The sequence below is a fragment of the Saccostrea echinata genome, unplaced genomic scaffold, assembly GCF_033153115.1.
Source record: "Saccostrea echinata isolate AGI-Se365-2 ecotype Australia unplaced genomic scaffold, CSIRO_AGI_Sech_v1 ptg000054l, whole genome shotgun sequence".
Taxonomy (NCBI): Eukaryota; Metazoa; Mollusca; class Bivalvia; order Ostreida; family Ostreidae; genus Saccostrea; species Saccostrea echinata.
The window spans coordinates 9,484,779-9,501,675 of record NW_026889803.1 but is presented as its reverse complement, the minus strand read 5'-3'; the positions used below and the strand labels follow the sequence as shown (position 1 = coordinate 9,501,675).

The following is a 16,897-nucleotide window of genomic DNA, read 5'->3' as shown; positions in this document are numbered from 1 at the left end:
AAAGTTGTTATGTTTCCACTTTTTGTTAAATTCCAGTCGAAGTCAGTCAAAGTGATGCATATTTGAAAATTAGCATTTTTTAAAAATACATCTACAGGCATGCTTATGAAGCTATCTTAGGACTAAGACATATCTTAAGACGAACGTACGACATATCTTAGTCTTAATTTTAAGACAAACTCGAAGTTATCTCAAGAAATACCAGGAAAACAACAAAAATTATTTGTTTGCGTAATTAAATCCAATATTTGTTGTAAATTATTAAGTTCTTGTATGAACTAAATCAATTTATAAACACTGTACTGTGTAAATGTATGCATGTGCATGTACAAATGGAAATGGAGAAAATAGATAATAAAAATGCATTAATTATTTCATGTTTTAAAACATTTATGCATTTAAAGTTAAAACGCCCTGAAGAAGAACAGATTTGAAATCGATAAAAATATAGCAATAATTATTTTTGTGTAGATGGGGAAAATGGGGGGGGGGGTAGGTTCGCAAATTCATTGTAACTTTTTAAAATGTGATATATTACACGTACTTGAAAATTTTAGATATAAATTTATAAATATATTTGTACAAATTAAAAAAAAATGTTACGAATATTTTTTATTAAAAAATTAAAAATGTATATGCGAATTTTCTTGGCATTTTAATTATTTATTCATACTGTGCATTCATTAAAAGCAGTTTTTCACAACTCTAAAGTGTCTAACTTAAACCAAAACAATTTTCTCTGAAAAATACGAAATAAAATAAGATATCAAACATCGGTCTTAAAAAAAAATCTTTAAAATGATTCAATATCGGTTTTTCAATGATGAAATTTTATTTCAAAAGATGATATTTTAAAAATTCATTAAATTAACTTTTGGTGCAGTGCATGTATTCCTCCTTAAATGAAATATTGAATTTTGATTTGAAAATTAATCATGAATATGTTAAAATGGGCTTGAATAAATGTTGATGAAATAAAACGAAAATAGCAGTAGGAAAATATAATTACATATACAAACATTTATCCCGATAAAAAATGTGACATTAATGCAAAATTTTCTGTGGAAGGAGTAAGTAAATTTTCAGTTAGATGTATATTAGTCACAAATAAACAAAGTATGCCGAAGAAGTACCAACACAGATATAGTTCATTCTTCCGATGTCCCCGGATTCCCGATCTTTCACTCACTTGGTCCACACTAATAATTTTGTTTATACATTTATATATTTACTTTTAATCAACGAGTATTGAACTTTGAGCATGAATTTTGCGCTATGCGTCGTTAGCTGGGCTTTTACACAATAACAACGAAAATTCCTTACTCAGAATTCCGATTGTTGCGATTGTCATTTCTGTAGATAATTAGGGAACAAAATACGTCCTTAAAGTCACAGATCCAGAAAATCTTAATTTTTTTTTTTTTTTTTTTGAAATTGAATTAATTGAAAATTACTCAGAATGCATAAATACAGCAATATTGTAAAGCATGAAAGATGTAAATCTTTACACTGCTTTCCCATACTACAATTCATGATATTTACATGTATATCAATTGGCGAAGAAGTGGAAGTGAGGGTGGGTTTGATGTTGTCTATCCAAATATCTCCTTGTAACTGAACTGCTCCTCTAGTATATGAATGAAATTGAGATCAACAGTATTTTGTACAACAAACGACCAATGGCTTTATAACTTGCTTGAGGCTGTAAACAAACGTTCGAATAGTATTCACCAGATATTTTACTCATGACTATAAAGAACAATTGGTTCAAGGTTTTCAAATCCAATGGACGGAGTTTATAGAGATTAAGAAAGACAAAGCACGTTTTAGAAAGGTAAGAATCTAAGCCTGCTTTTATTAAATACTTATATCAAACATATGCTATTTAAAAAAAATCCCTTATTATTTACTCAATATTTGTTCCCGCTGTTAAACCTACTTTTGCATGTTTTAATTTACTGTGTTCTTATAGACCTGATTCATTGAATATCAAACAAAATGTGCAACGTTAATTATTTTAATTAAATTAGATGATATATTCCAACTGCTTGGCTGTTTATTACATGACTACACGACTATTCTTTATCAGTGTTTATGTTACTCGATCAGAAAAAAAAGACAAATTATTCAAGTAAACGATTTCATTTTCCCCTGTGTGTGCTTTGATGAAGACATTATGATTTGAAAGCCTATTGTTTTCTTATTGAAATCTAAGATGAGCTTTTCTGATTAATATTTTCTGTCTCTACAGCTGCTCTAAACTTGCAAGAACGCCGGACTAATTTTAACCAGACTTATAGAACCATATTAGTTAGAGAAGTCTTAATTCTTTTTAGAAATAAAAGTTCTCATAAATTAAAGTTTCATACCAGTCCATGTTGAATAATGATCAGTTATAATGAAATGTCAAAAATAAGGGGTTATTTAAAGATCTTCACTGGAGCTCACTAGGCGTATACATGTAACACACGGTCCATCAATGAAAACAAACATAAACGAAATATATGTACTCATATGCCTGCTGAATATAAATGGGAATGTTTGTCAAGGGAAATTCGAAATTCGATAAAAAAGTACTGTCTAGATGTAGATTTGAGAAAAATAAAGTGGGATTACATCCATTAACAGTAAATAAATCTCAAGTCCGTAGAACGCGGGGGGGGGGGGGGGGGCAGTGCCTATACATTTTTTTGTTGTTGCTGTGAGGTCCGGCACTGACAAATTCCAGCATATGGACTGTTAATAAGTTTTCTTTTGCTTGTAAGGTTATTCTGGGAAGTTGACTCCCTCACTTTTTGGTAAGATTTTTTGGGAAGTTGCCCCCCCCCCCCCCCCACACTTTTGAAACCGTTGCTACGGGCCTGAATCTGTTCCAAATTGAAGTATTTGATACAATAGTACAAGAGCCAGATTTACCATGGTTTTATTTTGATTAACAAAGTATTAAACTTCTCAACATTGATTTTCATCATGAGCTACAGCATTAGATTCAAATGAAAAATAGTATGAGGTATGAAGCGCTGCTTACTTTTTTTATGTCAGACCATGATATGAAGAAATTTTAACACAGAGAATAGGAAGAGTAATAATTTATTACCACAACATAAAATAAAAATATGAGATGTATATGAAAATAATATTTAGTGTCATACCTAATAATTCATATAAGAAAACATAATAAAGCGATGCTTCCTAAGTCAAAATATCACAATGTTATTTGTGCTTGTAAGAAAAGAATACATGTATGTCAACTAGCAAGAATTATAAATATTTTTTTTCAATAGAAAAAAATGTAATATTAATAAAAATTCTACATATGGTACTTGAAACATTAAAGAATTCTTAAAACGGTCCATTTAAAGGTAGGAATTATTCAATTTGTAAGGGTTTTAAAACTTGGATTTCATTTTTTTTTTTTGTCAAAACAATTTGAAAAAGTTAATATTTTTATCTATTAGGTTTGATCGAATTGACTACTGTTTTTACTTAAAATGTTTGTCAAGAAAATTGAAGCATGGATTCATCTTTCAAAAAGTGTACGATTTGCTTTCCATTGAAAAATCCTATATTATTTTTAAGTACTGCAGATTAAAATTCTATCAATATAGTTTCGGTCTCGATAAGCGTTTGATTTCCGATTGATTTCCAGCACGGGTCCTTCTAAGATTTTTTTTTATACAAATTATTTTTCTAATATATTTTAGAAATTTGTTGAATTCTACATATTTAAATAACGTGCAATGAAGAAGATATAAAAAATCCCAATATTTAAAACAAAAAATATCAGGTATACAAAAATATAGAGTTTTAATCAAAAACTTGAAATTTTGATATTTTCTGAATTTAATTTTTTTTTCTGATAATGTTTGTATAAACAGTATTTCCTAATGTGATAAAGTCTTATTTCGAAAAAAAGCAAGGACGGTGTCCCAAAGAAGCGTTAAACCAAAGAAGCGTTAAAACTCGTCAGCCTCGTATTCAAATAGGCCAAATCCTTTAATTATGTTGACATACTATTTGTTTTAAATCAACTTCAGTAAATTTGTTGTAATAAGTTTTGGTTATATTTGAAATCTGTCACTGAAGTAAAAATTGGTTTCATTTGATGTTTAGAAATAGCATTTTTGCAAATGCTCTTTAGCATCTCTTTCCTGTGAAACGATATCAATATCATTTACTGTGGAATCAGTTTAATTTGTGTGTGTGTGTGTGGGGGGGGGGGGTCAATGTTCATGGGTAATCTACATTTTACTAGTTCGTGGGGACGTACATATTGGTGTTTATACATGCATAAGATTTAATTTCCTAGGTTGATAAAATTATCGTTCCTAGGGATGTAAATTTGGCCGTCCTGCTTTTCCGCGATTTTATTTCTGCAACCTGTCTGCTTTTCCACGACTACTTTCCAGTGCTTAAACATGAAATAACTGCAATAAAATTTTATGTGAAAAAGGTCAAATTCAATACATTCGTTTTGTTCATTATCATGAAAGATACTGAAAATGTACTGTGCTAAAATCTTCGATTTTACGCATATGAGTTATTGACACAAATACCTATGATTCTTCCAAGTGTTTAACATTAATAGAAAGGTTTGACTGTATCAATTTTATCATAGTTTCTTTGCTCATCTTGCGACAAACTGTGTAATCTATATTTCTGTTCCAGATACCGACATGAATTTTCTGGTGAATATTGTCATTGCTATAACAGCAATGTGTGCCCTAACCTCATCATCAAGACATGGTCTTCGAAAAGATATCCTTACAGATTATTCAAAGGAGTTACGTCCAGACGATAATCCGATAACTGTAAACCTGAAGTTCACTGCCTTTAGATTAATTAACTATGACGATAAGGACGGAAAATTCACACTAAGCGGAATTCTGGAGCTGTCTTGGTTAGACGGGAGGATCGCTAAAAAATGGGAGTCTTCGTTAAATAATGATGATCATGATATTAACATGTATTTCCTGGATACCGAAGTCTGGACGCCGCGTATTCTTCAGATGAATCCACACAGTCGATATGAATTAGAGCAAATGTTTCAAAACTCAGTCATGTTTGACAAAAGCGGATTAGCACTGATGATGAAAATGGACATATTTACCTCTGACTGCAATGCCGATTTTTCGTTCTTCCCGTACGACACACAAACCTGTTCTATCGATGTAGCTGCATGGGGTTTCTTCAACGAAGAAATTGTCTTTACACCAAACAGGAGCAAAGTTAACATGGATCATTTTGAAATAAACAACTTTTGGAAAGTGAAAGACACAAGGATCAGTGTGAGTAGTATTAAGAAGGAGGGAACCTCACCTATTCCATTGGCTAGAATAGAGTTTATCATCAAGCGTCGCGCGGCATTTTTTGTACTTTTTCTGATTTTGCCGATCCTTTTCATGGAAATTCTCCAGCTGTTTGTGTTCATGTTGCCATGGGATTGCGGTGAACGTTCCAGTTACTCTGTGACTGTTCTTCTGGCAATAGCTGTATATCTGACCATAGTCACTCAGCAAATCCCTGAATCTTCAGGACCCACCCTTTCTATTTTAGCCATGAAGATGGTCATGGATCTGTCCATTGCCTGTATGGTGCAGATATTTGTGATCATCAGTCACGTTAACTACAATTTACGTAATCGAAGTTACAAGGAACTCTCACGCGGGTTCTTTCCGAGATTGTTGATCTGGGCTAAATACAAAGATTTGGGATGCGATTTAGAAAAGGGATTCTTTGCTTTTACGATCCTTGTAATCCTGTTTTCCAATATTATATTCTTGGCAAGGTTGAATCAGGATCCGTAACAATTAAACATTTTTTTTGTGGTTGTTTAATTTTTTTCAGGAAAAGACTACATGCTATTTGAGTAAGACATCAACAAAATCTCTTTTATTTCATTGTATATTGTAACAACATAGTTTTGATCTATAAAGCCTAAGCGTGTTAATCAGAAAACTGACTGAATGTGACTTATGTACTGTGCTTTATGCTGCTGTTGTTATCCTGTATAAATTTCATGGTTCCTATGTAGGTATGCTTTTTTGTATGGTGAAGGTATATTTTGTTTTGTTACCGTTACTTTTTTCCTACATCGGTTTTGCACCGTTTGTGCCTGTTAAAAACTTTAATTGTATTATCAATATTTAATTATAGTCACTATATATCGATATATATATTTCTTACTTTATTGTTGTTAGCAAGCTGTTAAAGAGAGAAAGAGAGAGAGAGAGAGAGAGTACCATTTTCCTGTTGTGTTTAAACTTCTTTTTGGAAGCGATTAATCAAAGCCAAATATGCATATGGAAGAAATTGGCACATGCTTTAGCTTAAGTATATAGGTCTCATAACTTGCACGAGTTGTGGAACGTTTTTCTCCCACTGAATATCTTCCAAGTTTGTGTATATCAGTACTTCGCGGATCACGGCCACCCATCAAATGCTCAACCCACATGCACTTGTTTCCGTAATAATTTTTTTAGTCCATAGTATAATAATAACACAAGGTATCTAACTCCGAATCACATGAAGTAGCCACAGGTGCTTGGGGTCAGCCCCCCCCCCCCCCCCCCGCGTTTCGTACCCCAAAGGTTCTTCGACTCTTTTATATAAATTATATAAAATAGTTTTCTATGACACATTCACGAAGTATTACAATTGAAAAATCCAGAATTTAACTTAAAACTAGCCTTTTATAAAAAAAAAAATCACTCTCTGATACTAAAAGTTCTCTCATAGTATCAAAAAAGTGTGGATTTTTATGCTCACTCGTCCATGGCACCTGACTCCACCTCTTATGTTTTAGAGGTCCGTGTTTGCTCTGCTCCTGATCTGTATTGTTTGAATGGACTTTTCAATTTGAGTTTGAATACTGTACGTCATCTCCATATTTCATACAAATTGATTTTTCCTACATAATTGTTTTTCAAAAGCTTAATATTATAGACAAGAGTAACTAATATAGGATTGACATAAAACAAAAATAACAAGAAATTACTTTCATCGTCTTTGATTTTCAACTAAAAATAAGAATTAAAATTTTGAAAACGTCATTTCTTGAAACAGGCGGATAACATTCCATGGTAATCTACAATTAGAATCTGCATTCATATGTCAACTATAGTAAGTGATATATACAAACTGAAAAACATACATGTATATATAAATTGAAAATATCAGATGCATTTAAAAATGTTTAGATTAAAAGATCCGAATAGAAGAATTATCCTTTTTTTATTTCCAGAGATTGAAACACTCTGGAGGCTTCTTTAGAAATTATGAGCTTTTTTAGACAAAAAATTGCACTGAGTGCATTGATAGATTTAAACTTTGAACTGTCCTTAAAACAATGCACAAAAATTGCTTCCCAAGATGTGTCTCCTTCAGAGCAAATGCAATCAAAATTCTACAAGTTTGAGGGCTATATACAACATTTGATTTGTGACCAAACAGTCACTTATATTAATAATTAATAATCCAGCATAATGTTTTGAAAAGGGTAAGTTTGGAAGATTTCAGACTTTGGTCTGGTACCATGGTCAGATATATAGCTATCGAGGGTAGAAGTATGCTGAACACGAAACTTTAATTTTCGCCACATGGAATAAAGAGGAAGAAAAGATTTGGAAAACTACAGCAAAATGACCTGAATGATCAGTAATACTAAATATGATAACTTGCAAATTATCTTTAACTAAATTCTAATTTTAAAAGAATTTCATTTTAAAAATTCTGTTTTTAGTAAACACGGAACACTGTTCAATAAAATAAAATTAAAAAAAGAGATTTAGAATTATGTATGTTAGTATAGTCTACTTACGTACCAAGTTATACTGAAATCTGACTAAAACTGTAGCGTTTTGAAAGAATTTCACAGAAATTCCTATTTTTAGCAATCATGGCAACACCGTTTAATGAAATCAGAAACCGAAAAACAGAATTATGTATCTTAATGTATTCTACTTGTGTACATTGAAATCGGACTAAAATTGTAGGAGAAGTAGCATTTTAAAAGAATTTATTTGAAAATTCTTTTTTTAGCAACCATGGTAAAACCTTTCAATAAAATCAAAAACCGATATACAGAATTATGTTTATCTAAGTGTAGTCTACTTGTGCACCAAGTTATATTGAAATCGGGCTAAACTGTATAGGAGGAGTAGCATTTTGAAAAATTGTTTACAGACAAACAGCTAGACAGACAGACGGACGGACGACGGACACCTTACCATCACATAAGCTCCTCTTGTCTCTGACCAGTAGAGCTAAAAAACCGGACACGCCTATGCTTTGTGACAGTCGCCACACGAAGTAAGATATGATAATAAGTTTAAGAAAACTACCATGTCGTTCGCAAGATATTTCAAGTTAAATAACCTAATATGTACGTACATGTATGTATCTGTAACGTTTAAACGTAGGCCACTTTATATTCATTTGAAAGAACCATACTGGAAAATTAAAACATTTTTTTCTGTACATGTATTCATCAATTTGCATTATATAGTTTGCATTTAAGCAAATATGGAATAGCAAATAGCTGTTTTTATGCCCCGCCATGAATATGGCCGGAGCATATAGTGTTTGTCATGTCCGTCTTCCGTCCTTCTGTCCTTTCGTCTGTCCGTCCGTCACACTTTGCGTTTACCTCTGTTCAAAGAAACAATCCAAGATGTTTTTATCAAACTTCATATGCTGATAGATATTGATGAGAGCTATGCAACTGCATCAACATTTTTTGACCTTGACCTTTCCTTTGACCTTGACCTCACTTTTCTTAAATTAGTGTTTAGCTCAGTTTTAAAGATACCATTCAAGATAGTGTAATCAAACTTCATATGTTGATACATACTGATGTACGCTATTCAATTGCATCAACATTTTTTGACCTTGACCTTTCTTTTGACCTTGACCTCACTTTTCTTAAATTAGTGTTTAGCTCAGTTTTAATGAAACCATTCAAGATATTTTAAACAAACTTCATATGCTGATACATACTGATGAGAGCTATTCAACTGCATCAATATTTTTTACCTTGACCTTTCCTTTGACCTTGACCTCACTTTTCTTGAATAAGTATTTAGCTCAGTTTTAAAGATACCATTCAAGATAGTGTTATAAAACTTCATATGCTGATACATACTGGTGAGAGCTATTCAACTGCATCAACATTTTTTGACCTTGACCTTTCCTTTGACCTTGACCTCACTTTTCTTAAATTAGTGTCAAACTTCATTTGCTGATACATACTGATGTAACCTTTTCAACTGCATCAACAATTTTTGACCTTGACCTTTCCTTTAACCTTGACCTCACTTTTCTTAAATTAGTGTCAAACTTCATATGATACATACTGGCGTAAGCTATTTAACTGCATCAATATTTTTCACCTTGACCTTTCCTTTGACCTTTACCTCACTTTTCTCAATTTGTGTTTAACTCAGTTTTAAAGAAACCATTCATAATATTTTTATCAAACTTCATATGCTAATACATACTGATGTAACCTTTTCAACTGCATCAACATTTTTTGACCTTGACCTTTCCTTTGACCTTAACTTCATTTTTATCAATAGATTACCATAGTTTGTTGATTTCTTTGTGAAGTTCTAAGAATCCAGGTTAAGACCTAACAAGGCAGCTTTGATTTTATCGTCTAGATTTCTGGGATTCTTTGCTGTTGTTGCGATTATATATGCGTCTATGCGTGTTTGCTGGTGCATGATCACAAATCCGTTGACAGGTTCATCATTAATGTACAAAATCGCCTGTGTTCCTAGTTTTTCTGAAAAAAGTTATTAATACACATTATAAATAAATATAAACAGTGACGTCTTTTGTTATTTATTATGAAGATATGATTTAAAAGTACTAAAGCTTTAAATGACTTTTTTACTGTTCCTAATCTCCATCATTTCATTTATGATGTACTTCTAATGGGCTTATGCCCAAAAGTGTTTTCTAAGCAAAAGCAAAATGTCTATTTTCTATTTTCTCTGATAAAGGGAGAATTTTTTTTGGTAGATTTTTATCTTCTTGTCAGGTGACATTGTTGACAAAAATATTTTCCTACACTACCCACTACCTTTCTCCAAGTCATTCCAATGATCTTTCTAATTAAATCTCTTTTTTCGAAAATTATGCTTGGAATAACTCAGACATATTATCATAAACTCTCATTGAAAACAAAGACCCCTTGTGGACATCCTAGTTACTTCGAACTTCACGGCTTCGGTTGGAAGCAAATCTGAATCCAAAGTCTCTAACTTCAGCGATGTACTACGGCAATCTTCAAAGTCTCTAAAATGATGACTATAAAAAAACTTCGTTTTTGTTACAAGTTACAAGTAAAAAAAAAAAATTTTCTAGACATGTTTTCATGTATCATCGATTAGAATACTGAGTATGCTAAGAAAAATCCAAGCAGATTTATTAATTGGAAAGAATTTACTCAGAATCTTGAAAATATTAATAGACAAAATGCAAGGGGCGATAAAAACTTCGCAAACTAATTGAAAAACTTTCATAAAAGAAATCAAATTGGGTGTCAGTATTTATCCTTTTTTTAAGTAAGCCCCTCCGGTTTTAATACACTTTTGCCACCGCTCTGCTCATGCACGAATCAAGTGCCCCAGGCAATCACGTGACCTGCACGGAAGTGTACTGTTCACAGCAACCTAAAGATTTTCCTGGGTCTTAAATTTCTTACCATGCAGGTTATTTTTTTTTTTACAAGAAGAATGATCCATTTGTCACGAACTGCCAAATCTCGGCAATAGGAAGGGTGAATTAAAAGATATTCTTTCCCAGGATGAGCATGGTGTCTATGATAAACCGACTTTTTTGACTTGCGTCGTGTATCCAATTTGGATCACGTATGGGCGCTTTCTCTTTTTCATATCTGATCTGTTAACAATCTAAAGTAACCGAAATTTTAGGGGATTGAAAATTATTTCATTCTTAAGATATTCAACTATTTTTATACCCGCACTTTGACATAAACATGGAACAAAATATTACGTGACATATGCTATTTATGGAACATGTTTAGGACTATACGTATGCCAAATTTCATTCTGATCTGAATTGTGGTTATGTAAATACAGAGATAGATCGTGAACTTTTTGACCACCACTTTGATCAATGGTCCATTCAACCACTTTTTGTAACAAGTCATCAACATACTGACGTGATTTTCACATCGTGACGTCATAAACATTTAACAAAATATTACTTGACATATGCTATTTATGTAACATGTTTATGACTATGCGTATGCCAAATTTCATTCTGATCTGAATTGTGGTTATGTAAATATATAGATATTTCGCGAACATTTTGATCACCTCTCGTACATGTGAGTGAATTTATGAATGTTTTCCTATCGAATTGATCAATTTAAATTGAGTAAAAGTGGTCTATTGTATATTTGAAAATGATTGTTCGTACATAAGAAGATTTAACAAGGTTGTATGACGAAGAAAAATTTAGCGATATAGTGTGTTTACCAAACTCCCATCATTAAGAATCCCCACAGGTGTTGTCTCTGACGTCCGCACTCAGTGTGTCTATAAATAGATACCATCGTTCTTTTAACAATTGTTTAAACTTTTCCCATTATACGCCAGGAAAAAAATCAACATGCATGAAAAGTAAATATTAGCACTAAAGATCTACTTATATGAACAATTTTCATGGACATTAATTCTTCTATAACATTGTACAGATTACACTCACTTAATACGTCCTATTAAAATGTCGGTTTCTTTGACAGCAAGATCGTTTGTTTGTTTTTTAAAAATCACTACTACTGTCAGCTATGTACGGGTAAATGTAATTTTAACCTCTATATTGAATACGGAAATTTCAGTAGTCATCGACATTATACATGTAAGCATTAATCGATAAATCTCGACAAACAATTGCTTAATATTTTTATGTTTAGATGATGATCCCTGGGGGGGGGGGGGTAGAGTGGGGCCACAATGGGGGATCAAAGTTTTACATAGAAATATATAGGAAAAAACTTTAAAAATCTTCTTCTCAAGAACAGCAAAGCCATGATTACTCATAATGATATGGAAGCATCCTCAAGTAGTGTAGATTCAAGTTTGTTCAAATGATGACCTCCGGGGTAGGATGGGGTTACAATAGGGGATCAAAGTTTTACATAGGGAATATATAGGAAAAAATCTTTAAAAATCAATCTTCTTCTCAAGAACAGCAAAGCCTTGTTTAGTCATATTGAAATGGAAGCATTCTCATGTGATGTAGACTCAAGTTTGTTCAAATCATGATCCCTAGGGGTAGGGTGGGGCCAAAATGGAAGATCAAAGTTTTACAAAGGAATTTACAGGAACAAATCTTTGAAAAATCTTCTTCTCAAGAGCAGCATTGCCATTTTTTATGCTGATATGCAATCACCCTCAGGTAGTTTAAAATTCAAGCCCCCCCCCCCCCCGTAAACTTTTCATCACTGAACTGATTTATGCTTTTTCCTAGCCAATGTGTTCAGGTGAGCGATGTGGCCCATGGGCCTCTTGTTATAAATGAATACGAGAGTTCTTCAGGGAGTTTGCAAATTTATATCGTGACTTTTTTTTTCTTAACGTTATATTCAAACTCTGATAGAAATATTATAACAAAAAATTCAAATGATGTGTATTGATTTTTTTTTCCAAAATATCGTAATTTATTTCAAACTTATTCAGAATAAAATAAAAGCTGCAAAAATCGGATCGTGGAGCATGTCAAAATTAAGAAAATTCAGTAATTTAAAAACAATACACTATATAATATCTGTAATCATATCCTATGTAAAATGACACAAAAAAATCCCAGGCGTTCAAATTAAGAGTTGTAAAATCGTTTCATAAAAAATCCTCATTGAAAAAGGCATAAAATGGCACAGGCCGTAAAGAATGACAAATTCTCTCTATCTCTCTATCAGACGATCTGTGAGGAAACGGATTATCTGCATTCTCTATCCAAAGTTGTCGTTCCCGCTACGCTCTCGCATACACTTTTGTCAACGCTTGGTATACAAGATTCTTGGAAAAATTGTAAATGGGGAAAAGTATACTAAAAATAGGTTTTAATCATGTGTTTATCAGTAAAAAGGAATTTTTAATTTATTACCCCCAAAATTTTTTTTAAAGTTTTTAATTTTTACTCCGCAAAATAGTTCCCTGATAACCGAGAAAAAATCATTCAAAAGCAATGATAACTTTAAAATAAATGATAAAATATAATTTTTATTGATAATTGCATTAATTTATTACGATGTTATTCAAAATTTTCAACGTTTAAAATTTGTCCAATAATCTTGTACAATGAGCCTTGAAAGAGATGTTGGGAGCGTAGCGGAAGACAACTCTGTGCAGTGAATGAAATTATTTGTAGAAATCTTATCAAAAACTATAAAGAGTTATTAAAATCATGCAAAGAGATAGCGGCTTCACAGTTGCTGATCTTGAGATAACACAGTTACGAAGAAAAAAATTAAAACACTGACAAACGAAAGTATGCTTCTGTAACAATTGTGAGAAATGTAAATCATATACGGTACCAAGTTTGATGCACCAGAAAATAAATTTCAAATGATATATATAGAGAAAATTTTAATGATTGATTATTGGGCTATAGCCTAGTGTGTGAAATGTGTAGGGAGAGTATTTCTGAGAAACTCATGGCGCTATGATTTTGACGCTACAATGTTGATAAGTGTCCACTGTGGTTACAAAACATGTTGAATTTAAAATTAAGAAGCATGATTTCTAACAAATCACATGGTATGAAACTTATCACATCAACAAAATAAATATATGTACATATGATTATGTGCTCATTTTAAATTTCTTGAATTATTTGCACTAAGTTGAAGGTTGATTGAAAATATTTGACGAAAACAAATTTGGGCCATGATGGAAACTAAAATATATAGGTGTTGTAAATTTTACTTGCATCGGTACATGTGATACTGATATACCAGGGATTCTAATGGTTAGAATTTGGTAAAAGATAACGTGCAATTTATCCTATTAAGTATTACTGATCATTATGTTCATTTTGCTGTAGTTTTCTAACTCTTTTCTTCCTCTTTATTCCATGTGGCGAAAATTCAAGTTTCTTGGTCATAACACTTCTTCCCTTGTTAACTATATATCTGACCATGGTATCAGGCCAGTTTTCGAAATCTTTTAAACTTACCCTTTTCAGACCAATATGCTGAATTATTATTAATCAATTATCACTTTAACCAGAACTGGTCTTCTTTGTCATTTCATTCAAGAAATAACTGCTTGACCACAAATCAAATGATATATAAAGTCCTCAAACTTTTAAAATTTTGAATGAAATTGCTCTGAAGTAGACACATCTTTGAAAGCCATTTTGTGCATTGTTTTCAAAACATTCAAAGTTTAAATCTATCAATACGCACAGTGTAATGTTTTTGAGTATGAAAAAGGGCTATTATCCATGGAAAATAAACACAGGATGACTCTTCCATTCTGATTTTTTAATTTAAAAATTTTTAAATCCATCTGATGTTTTCCATTTATATAATTTTTCAATTTGTACATTTCACTTTGTTAACACATTTATTCACAATGTTATTGTAGATTATTATTAAATGTTATCCGTCTGTTTTTAAGAAATGACGGTTTTCTAGTTTTTAATCTTATTTTTAGTTGAAAATTAGAGAAATGCTGACACTAATTTCTTGTTATTTTTGTTTTATATCAATATCATATTAGTTAAGTCCTATAATATGTAGCTGCCGCCACTCCCCCCCCCCCCCCAAAAAAAAAAAATTGTATAAGAAAAAAAGTGATAATTAAAAATTAAATCTCAATAATGACAATTTTTTTTGATATTTCAGTTAACATTAATATATACTTTATATAAAATCTGTACAATCTGCAACATTCTCAAAAAGATAGAAATTGCTCTTCTACGAATTAGGATATTCACACCAAACAGTGCAAAAATGATCATATTTTCATACTAAATCACATTTTTTCCATTTGAGTTGGTCTTCGCTTCCTTTTTTTTGATGAAAGTTTATACTCAAAAAATATATGTAAAACTATGCATATGTTAACAAAAACATGGATCAATAACTTACTAAATAAAAATGTATCAACATTGCGAAGTCAAAATCATAGCGTCATGAATTTCTAAAGAGTGCTCTCCCTACACACACACACACAAATACACAAATTGCCCAATACACTTTTTCTATATATCATTTGAAGTTTATTGGCTAACACTTGATACAGAAGCATAATCTCGTTGTTAGTGTTTTAATTTTTTTAACGAGAAACTGCGCTTTAGAAGATCAACAACAGCGATGCGCCTACATGTATCTCTCTCCATGACTTTACTAACATTTTTAAGCGTTTGATCAGATTTCTATAGATTATCTATTTTCTCATAGACCTTCATCGGCTGATGCAGTCTCAACATCATTCATATACAGACTGTGTCATTTACACACACAAAAAAGACTCGCTTTTGACATATTTCCTGCTTCCTTCAGCATTTTACGAGTTTATTCTGGAGTTTTCACGGTACAACACAAAATCGTGTCGTTAACTGCTCTGTAACGTTCTTTTATGCCTTTTTCAGTAAGGACTCTTATGAAACGATGTAACAACTCTTAATTTGAACATCTAGGATTTTTTTCCATTTTTGGGCCATTTTACATACTAGGATATGATTACAAATATTATTTAGTGTATTGTTTGTAAATTACTAAATTTTGACTTGCTCCGCGATTCGAATAAATCACGATATGTTAAGAAAATTTTGTACACATCATTCGAATTTATTGTTGAAACATTTCTACCAAATCTGGATGCATGATATTTTACAAATTAGCATAGTAATAAAATATGCTAAATGCCTAAATTTTCAATGCAGTTATATATAATTGCTAAATTATAGTCCATTTTATCTGTAGTTCAAAAATAGTTCAGGAAAACAACTGGCTCATTTATAAAAATCAGTTAGACTGTATATATTTCAATCCCTGCACTCGTCAGGCATTCACCATTTTTTCGGTGTTCGCGCTCTTATTATCGTTTCGATTCAGGTTTAGGAGATGTGTACTATGAGATTTGTTCTCCTTGCTTTTCTTTTTTATTTCTGCCAAGAAACATCATCTTCCCAGACTTTTGGCAGATATAAAAGAAGTGAATCTTTAAAACTGCAGAGTTTGGACCACGAAAAGGTAATTGAGAAAGTGATTTTTTTAATTGTCGCGCTCCTCTTACTAAATATTGAGTAATCGTTTATTAGAGAAATCATACCTTTACGGGATAAAAAGTCTTTGAGCATAGGCACTTGCCAAGAATTGAAATTATAGTCGTGGTCGCAGTCTGTATCTAATGACGCCATCGTTTACAAGAAAACGGAAGTAAACATGCCCTACATTTCACGTTTGTGTGATGTAAAAATCGGGTCGGAAATGTATCTCGGAAGTCGCGTATTAGATCAGAATATCAAGGAAAACCATTTAATTCTGCATGCATTTAAAATATTACCCTTTAACTTTCTGACATTCTCTCCCTCTCTCTCTCAAGAGAGATGTTACATTGTACTTCCACTTTATAAGAAAAAAATATGTATATATTAATACTAGCCATTCCAGGATTCGAACCCATTCTCAGGTAAAAGAATCTTTGCATAGATTCCACACGCTTTACCACTAGACCAGCTCCGATGGTGAAGTGTCATTTGCTATTTTATGTGCACATTTTGCATATCGGATGGATAATAATTTTTCTTCGATTTTAGTGATTTTCAAAAATATGCCTCTTTGAAACAAAAATCGGAAATAGCTGTTTTGAAGAAAAATCCTGTCTCTTTATGCTTATATCAAATTCATTCTGTT

General features: G+C 31.9%; 2 protein-coding genes across 2 annotated transcripts in view; both read left to right on the top strand.

Moving 5' to 3' along the window:
• Positions 1-16,897, top strand: part of LOC133172714 (thioredoxin-related transmembrane protein 2 homolog) — a 284,179-nt gene that overhangs the window by 225,146 nt on the left and 42,136 nt on the right. The gene's annotated exons all lie outside the window — the stretch shown is intronic.
• Positions 1,755-6,165, top strand: LOC133206189 (neuronal acetylcholine receptor subunit beta-3-like). The gene is made up of 2 exons (XM_061342124.1): positions 1,755-1,834; positions 4,669-6,165. Exon 2 carries the CDS (start codon positions 4,677-4,679, stop codon positions 5,805-5,807), a length of 1,131 nt encoding a protein of 376 aa, XP_061198108.1. The 5' UTR covers positions 1,755-1,834; positions 4,669-4,676; the 3' UTR covers positions 5,808-6,165.

Excerpts from the sequence above, each read along its gene's own strand:
- LOC133206189 (XM_061342124.1), top strand. The coding sequence starts at position 4,677 with ATGAATTTTCTGGTGAATATTGTCATTGCTATAACAGCAATGTGTGCC.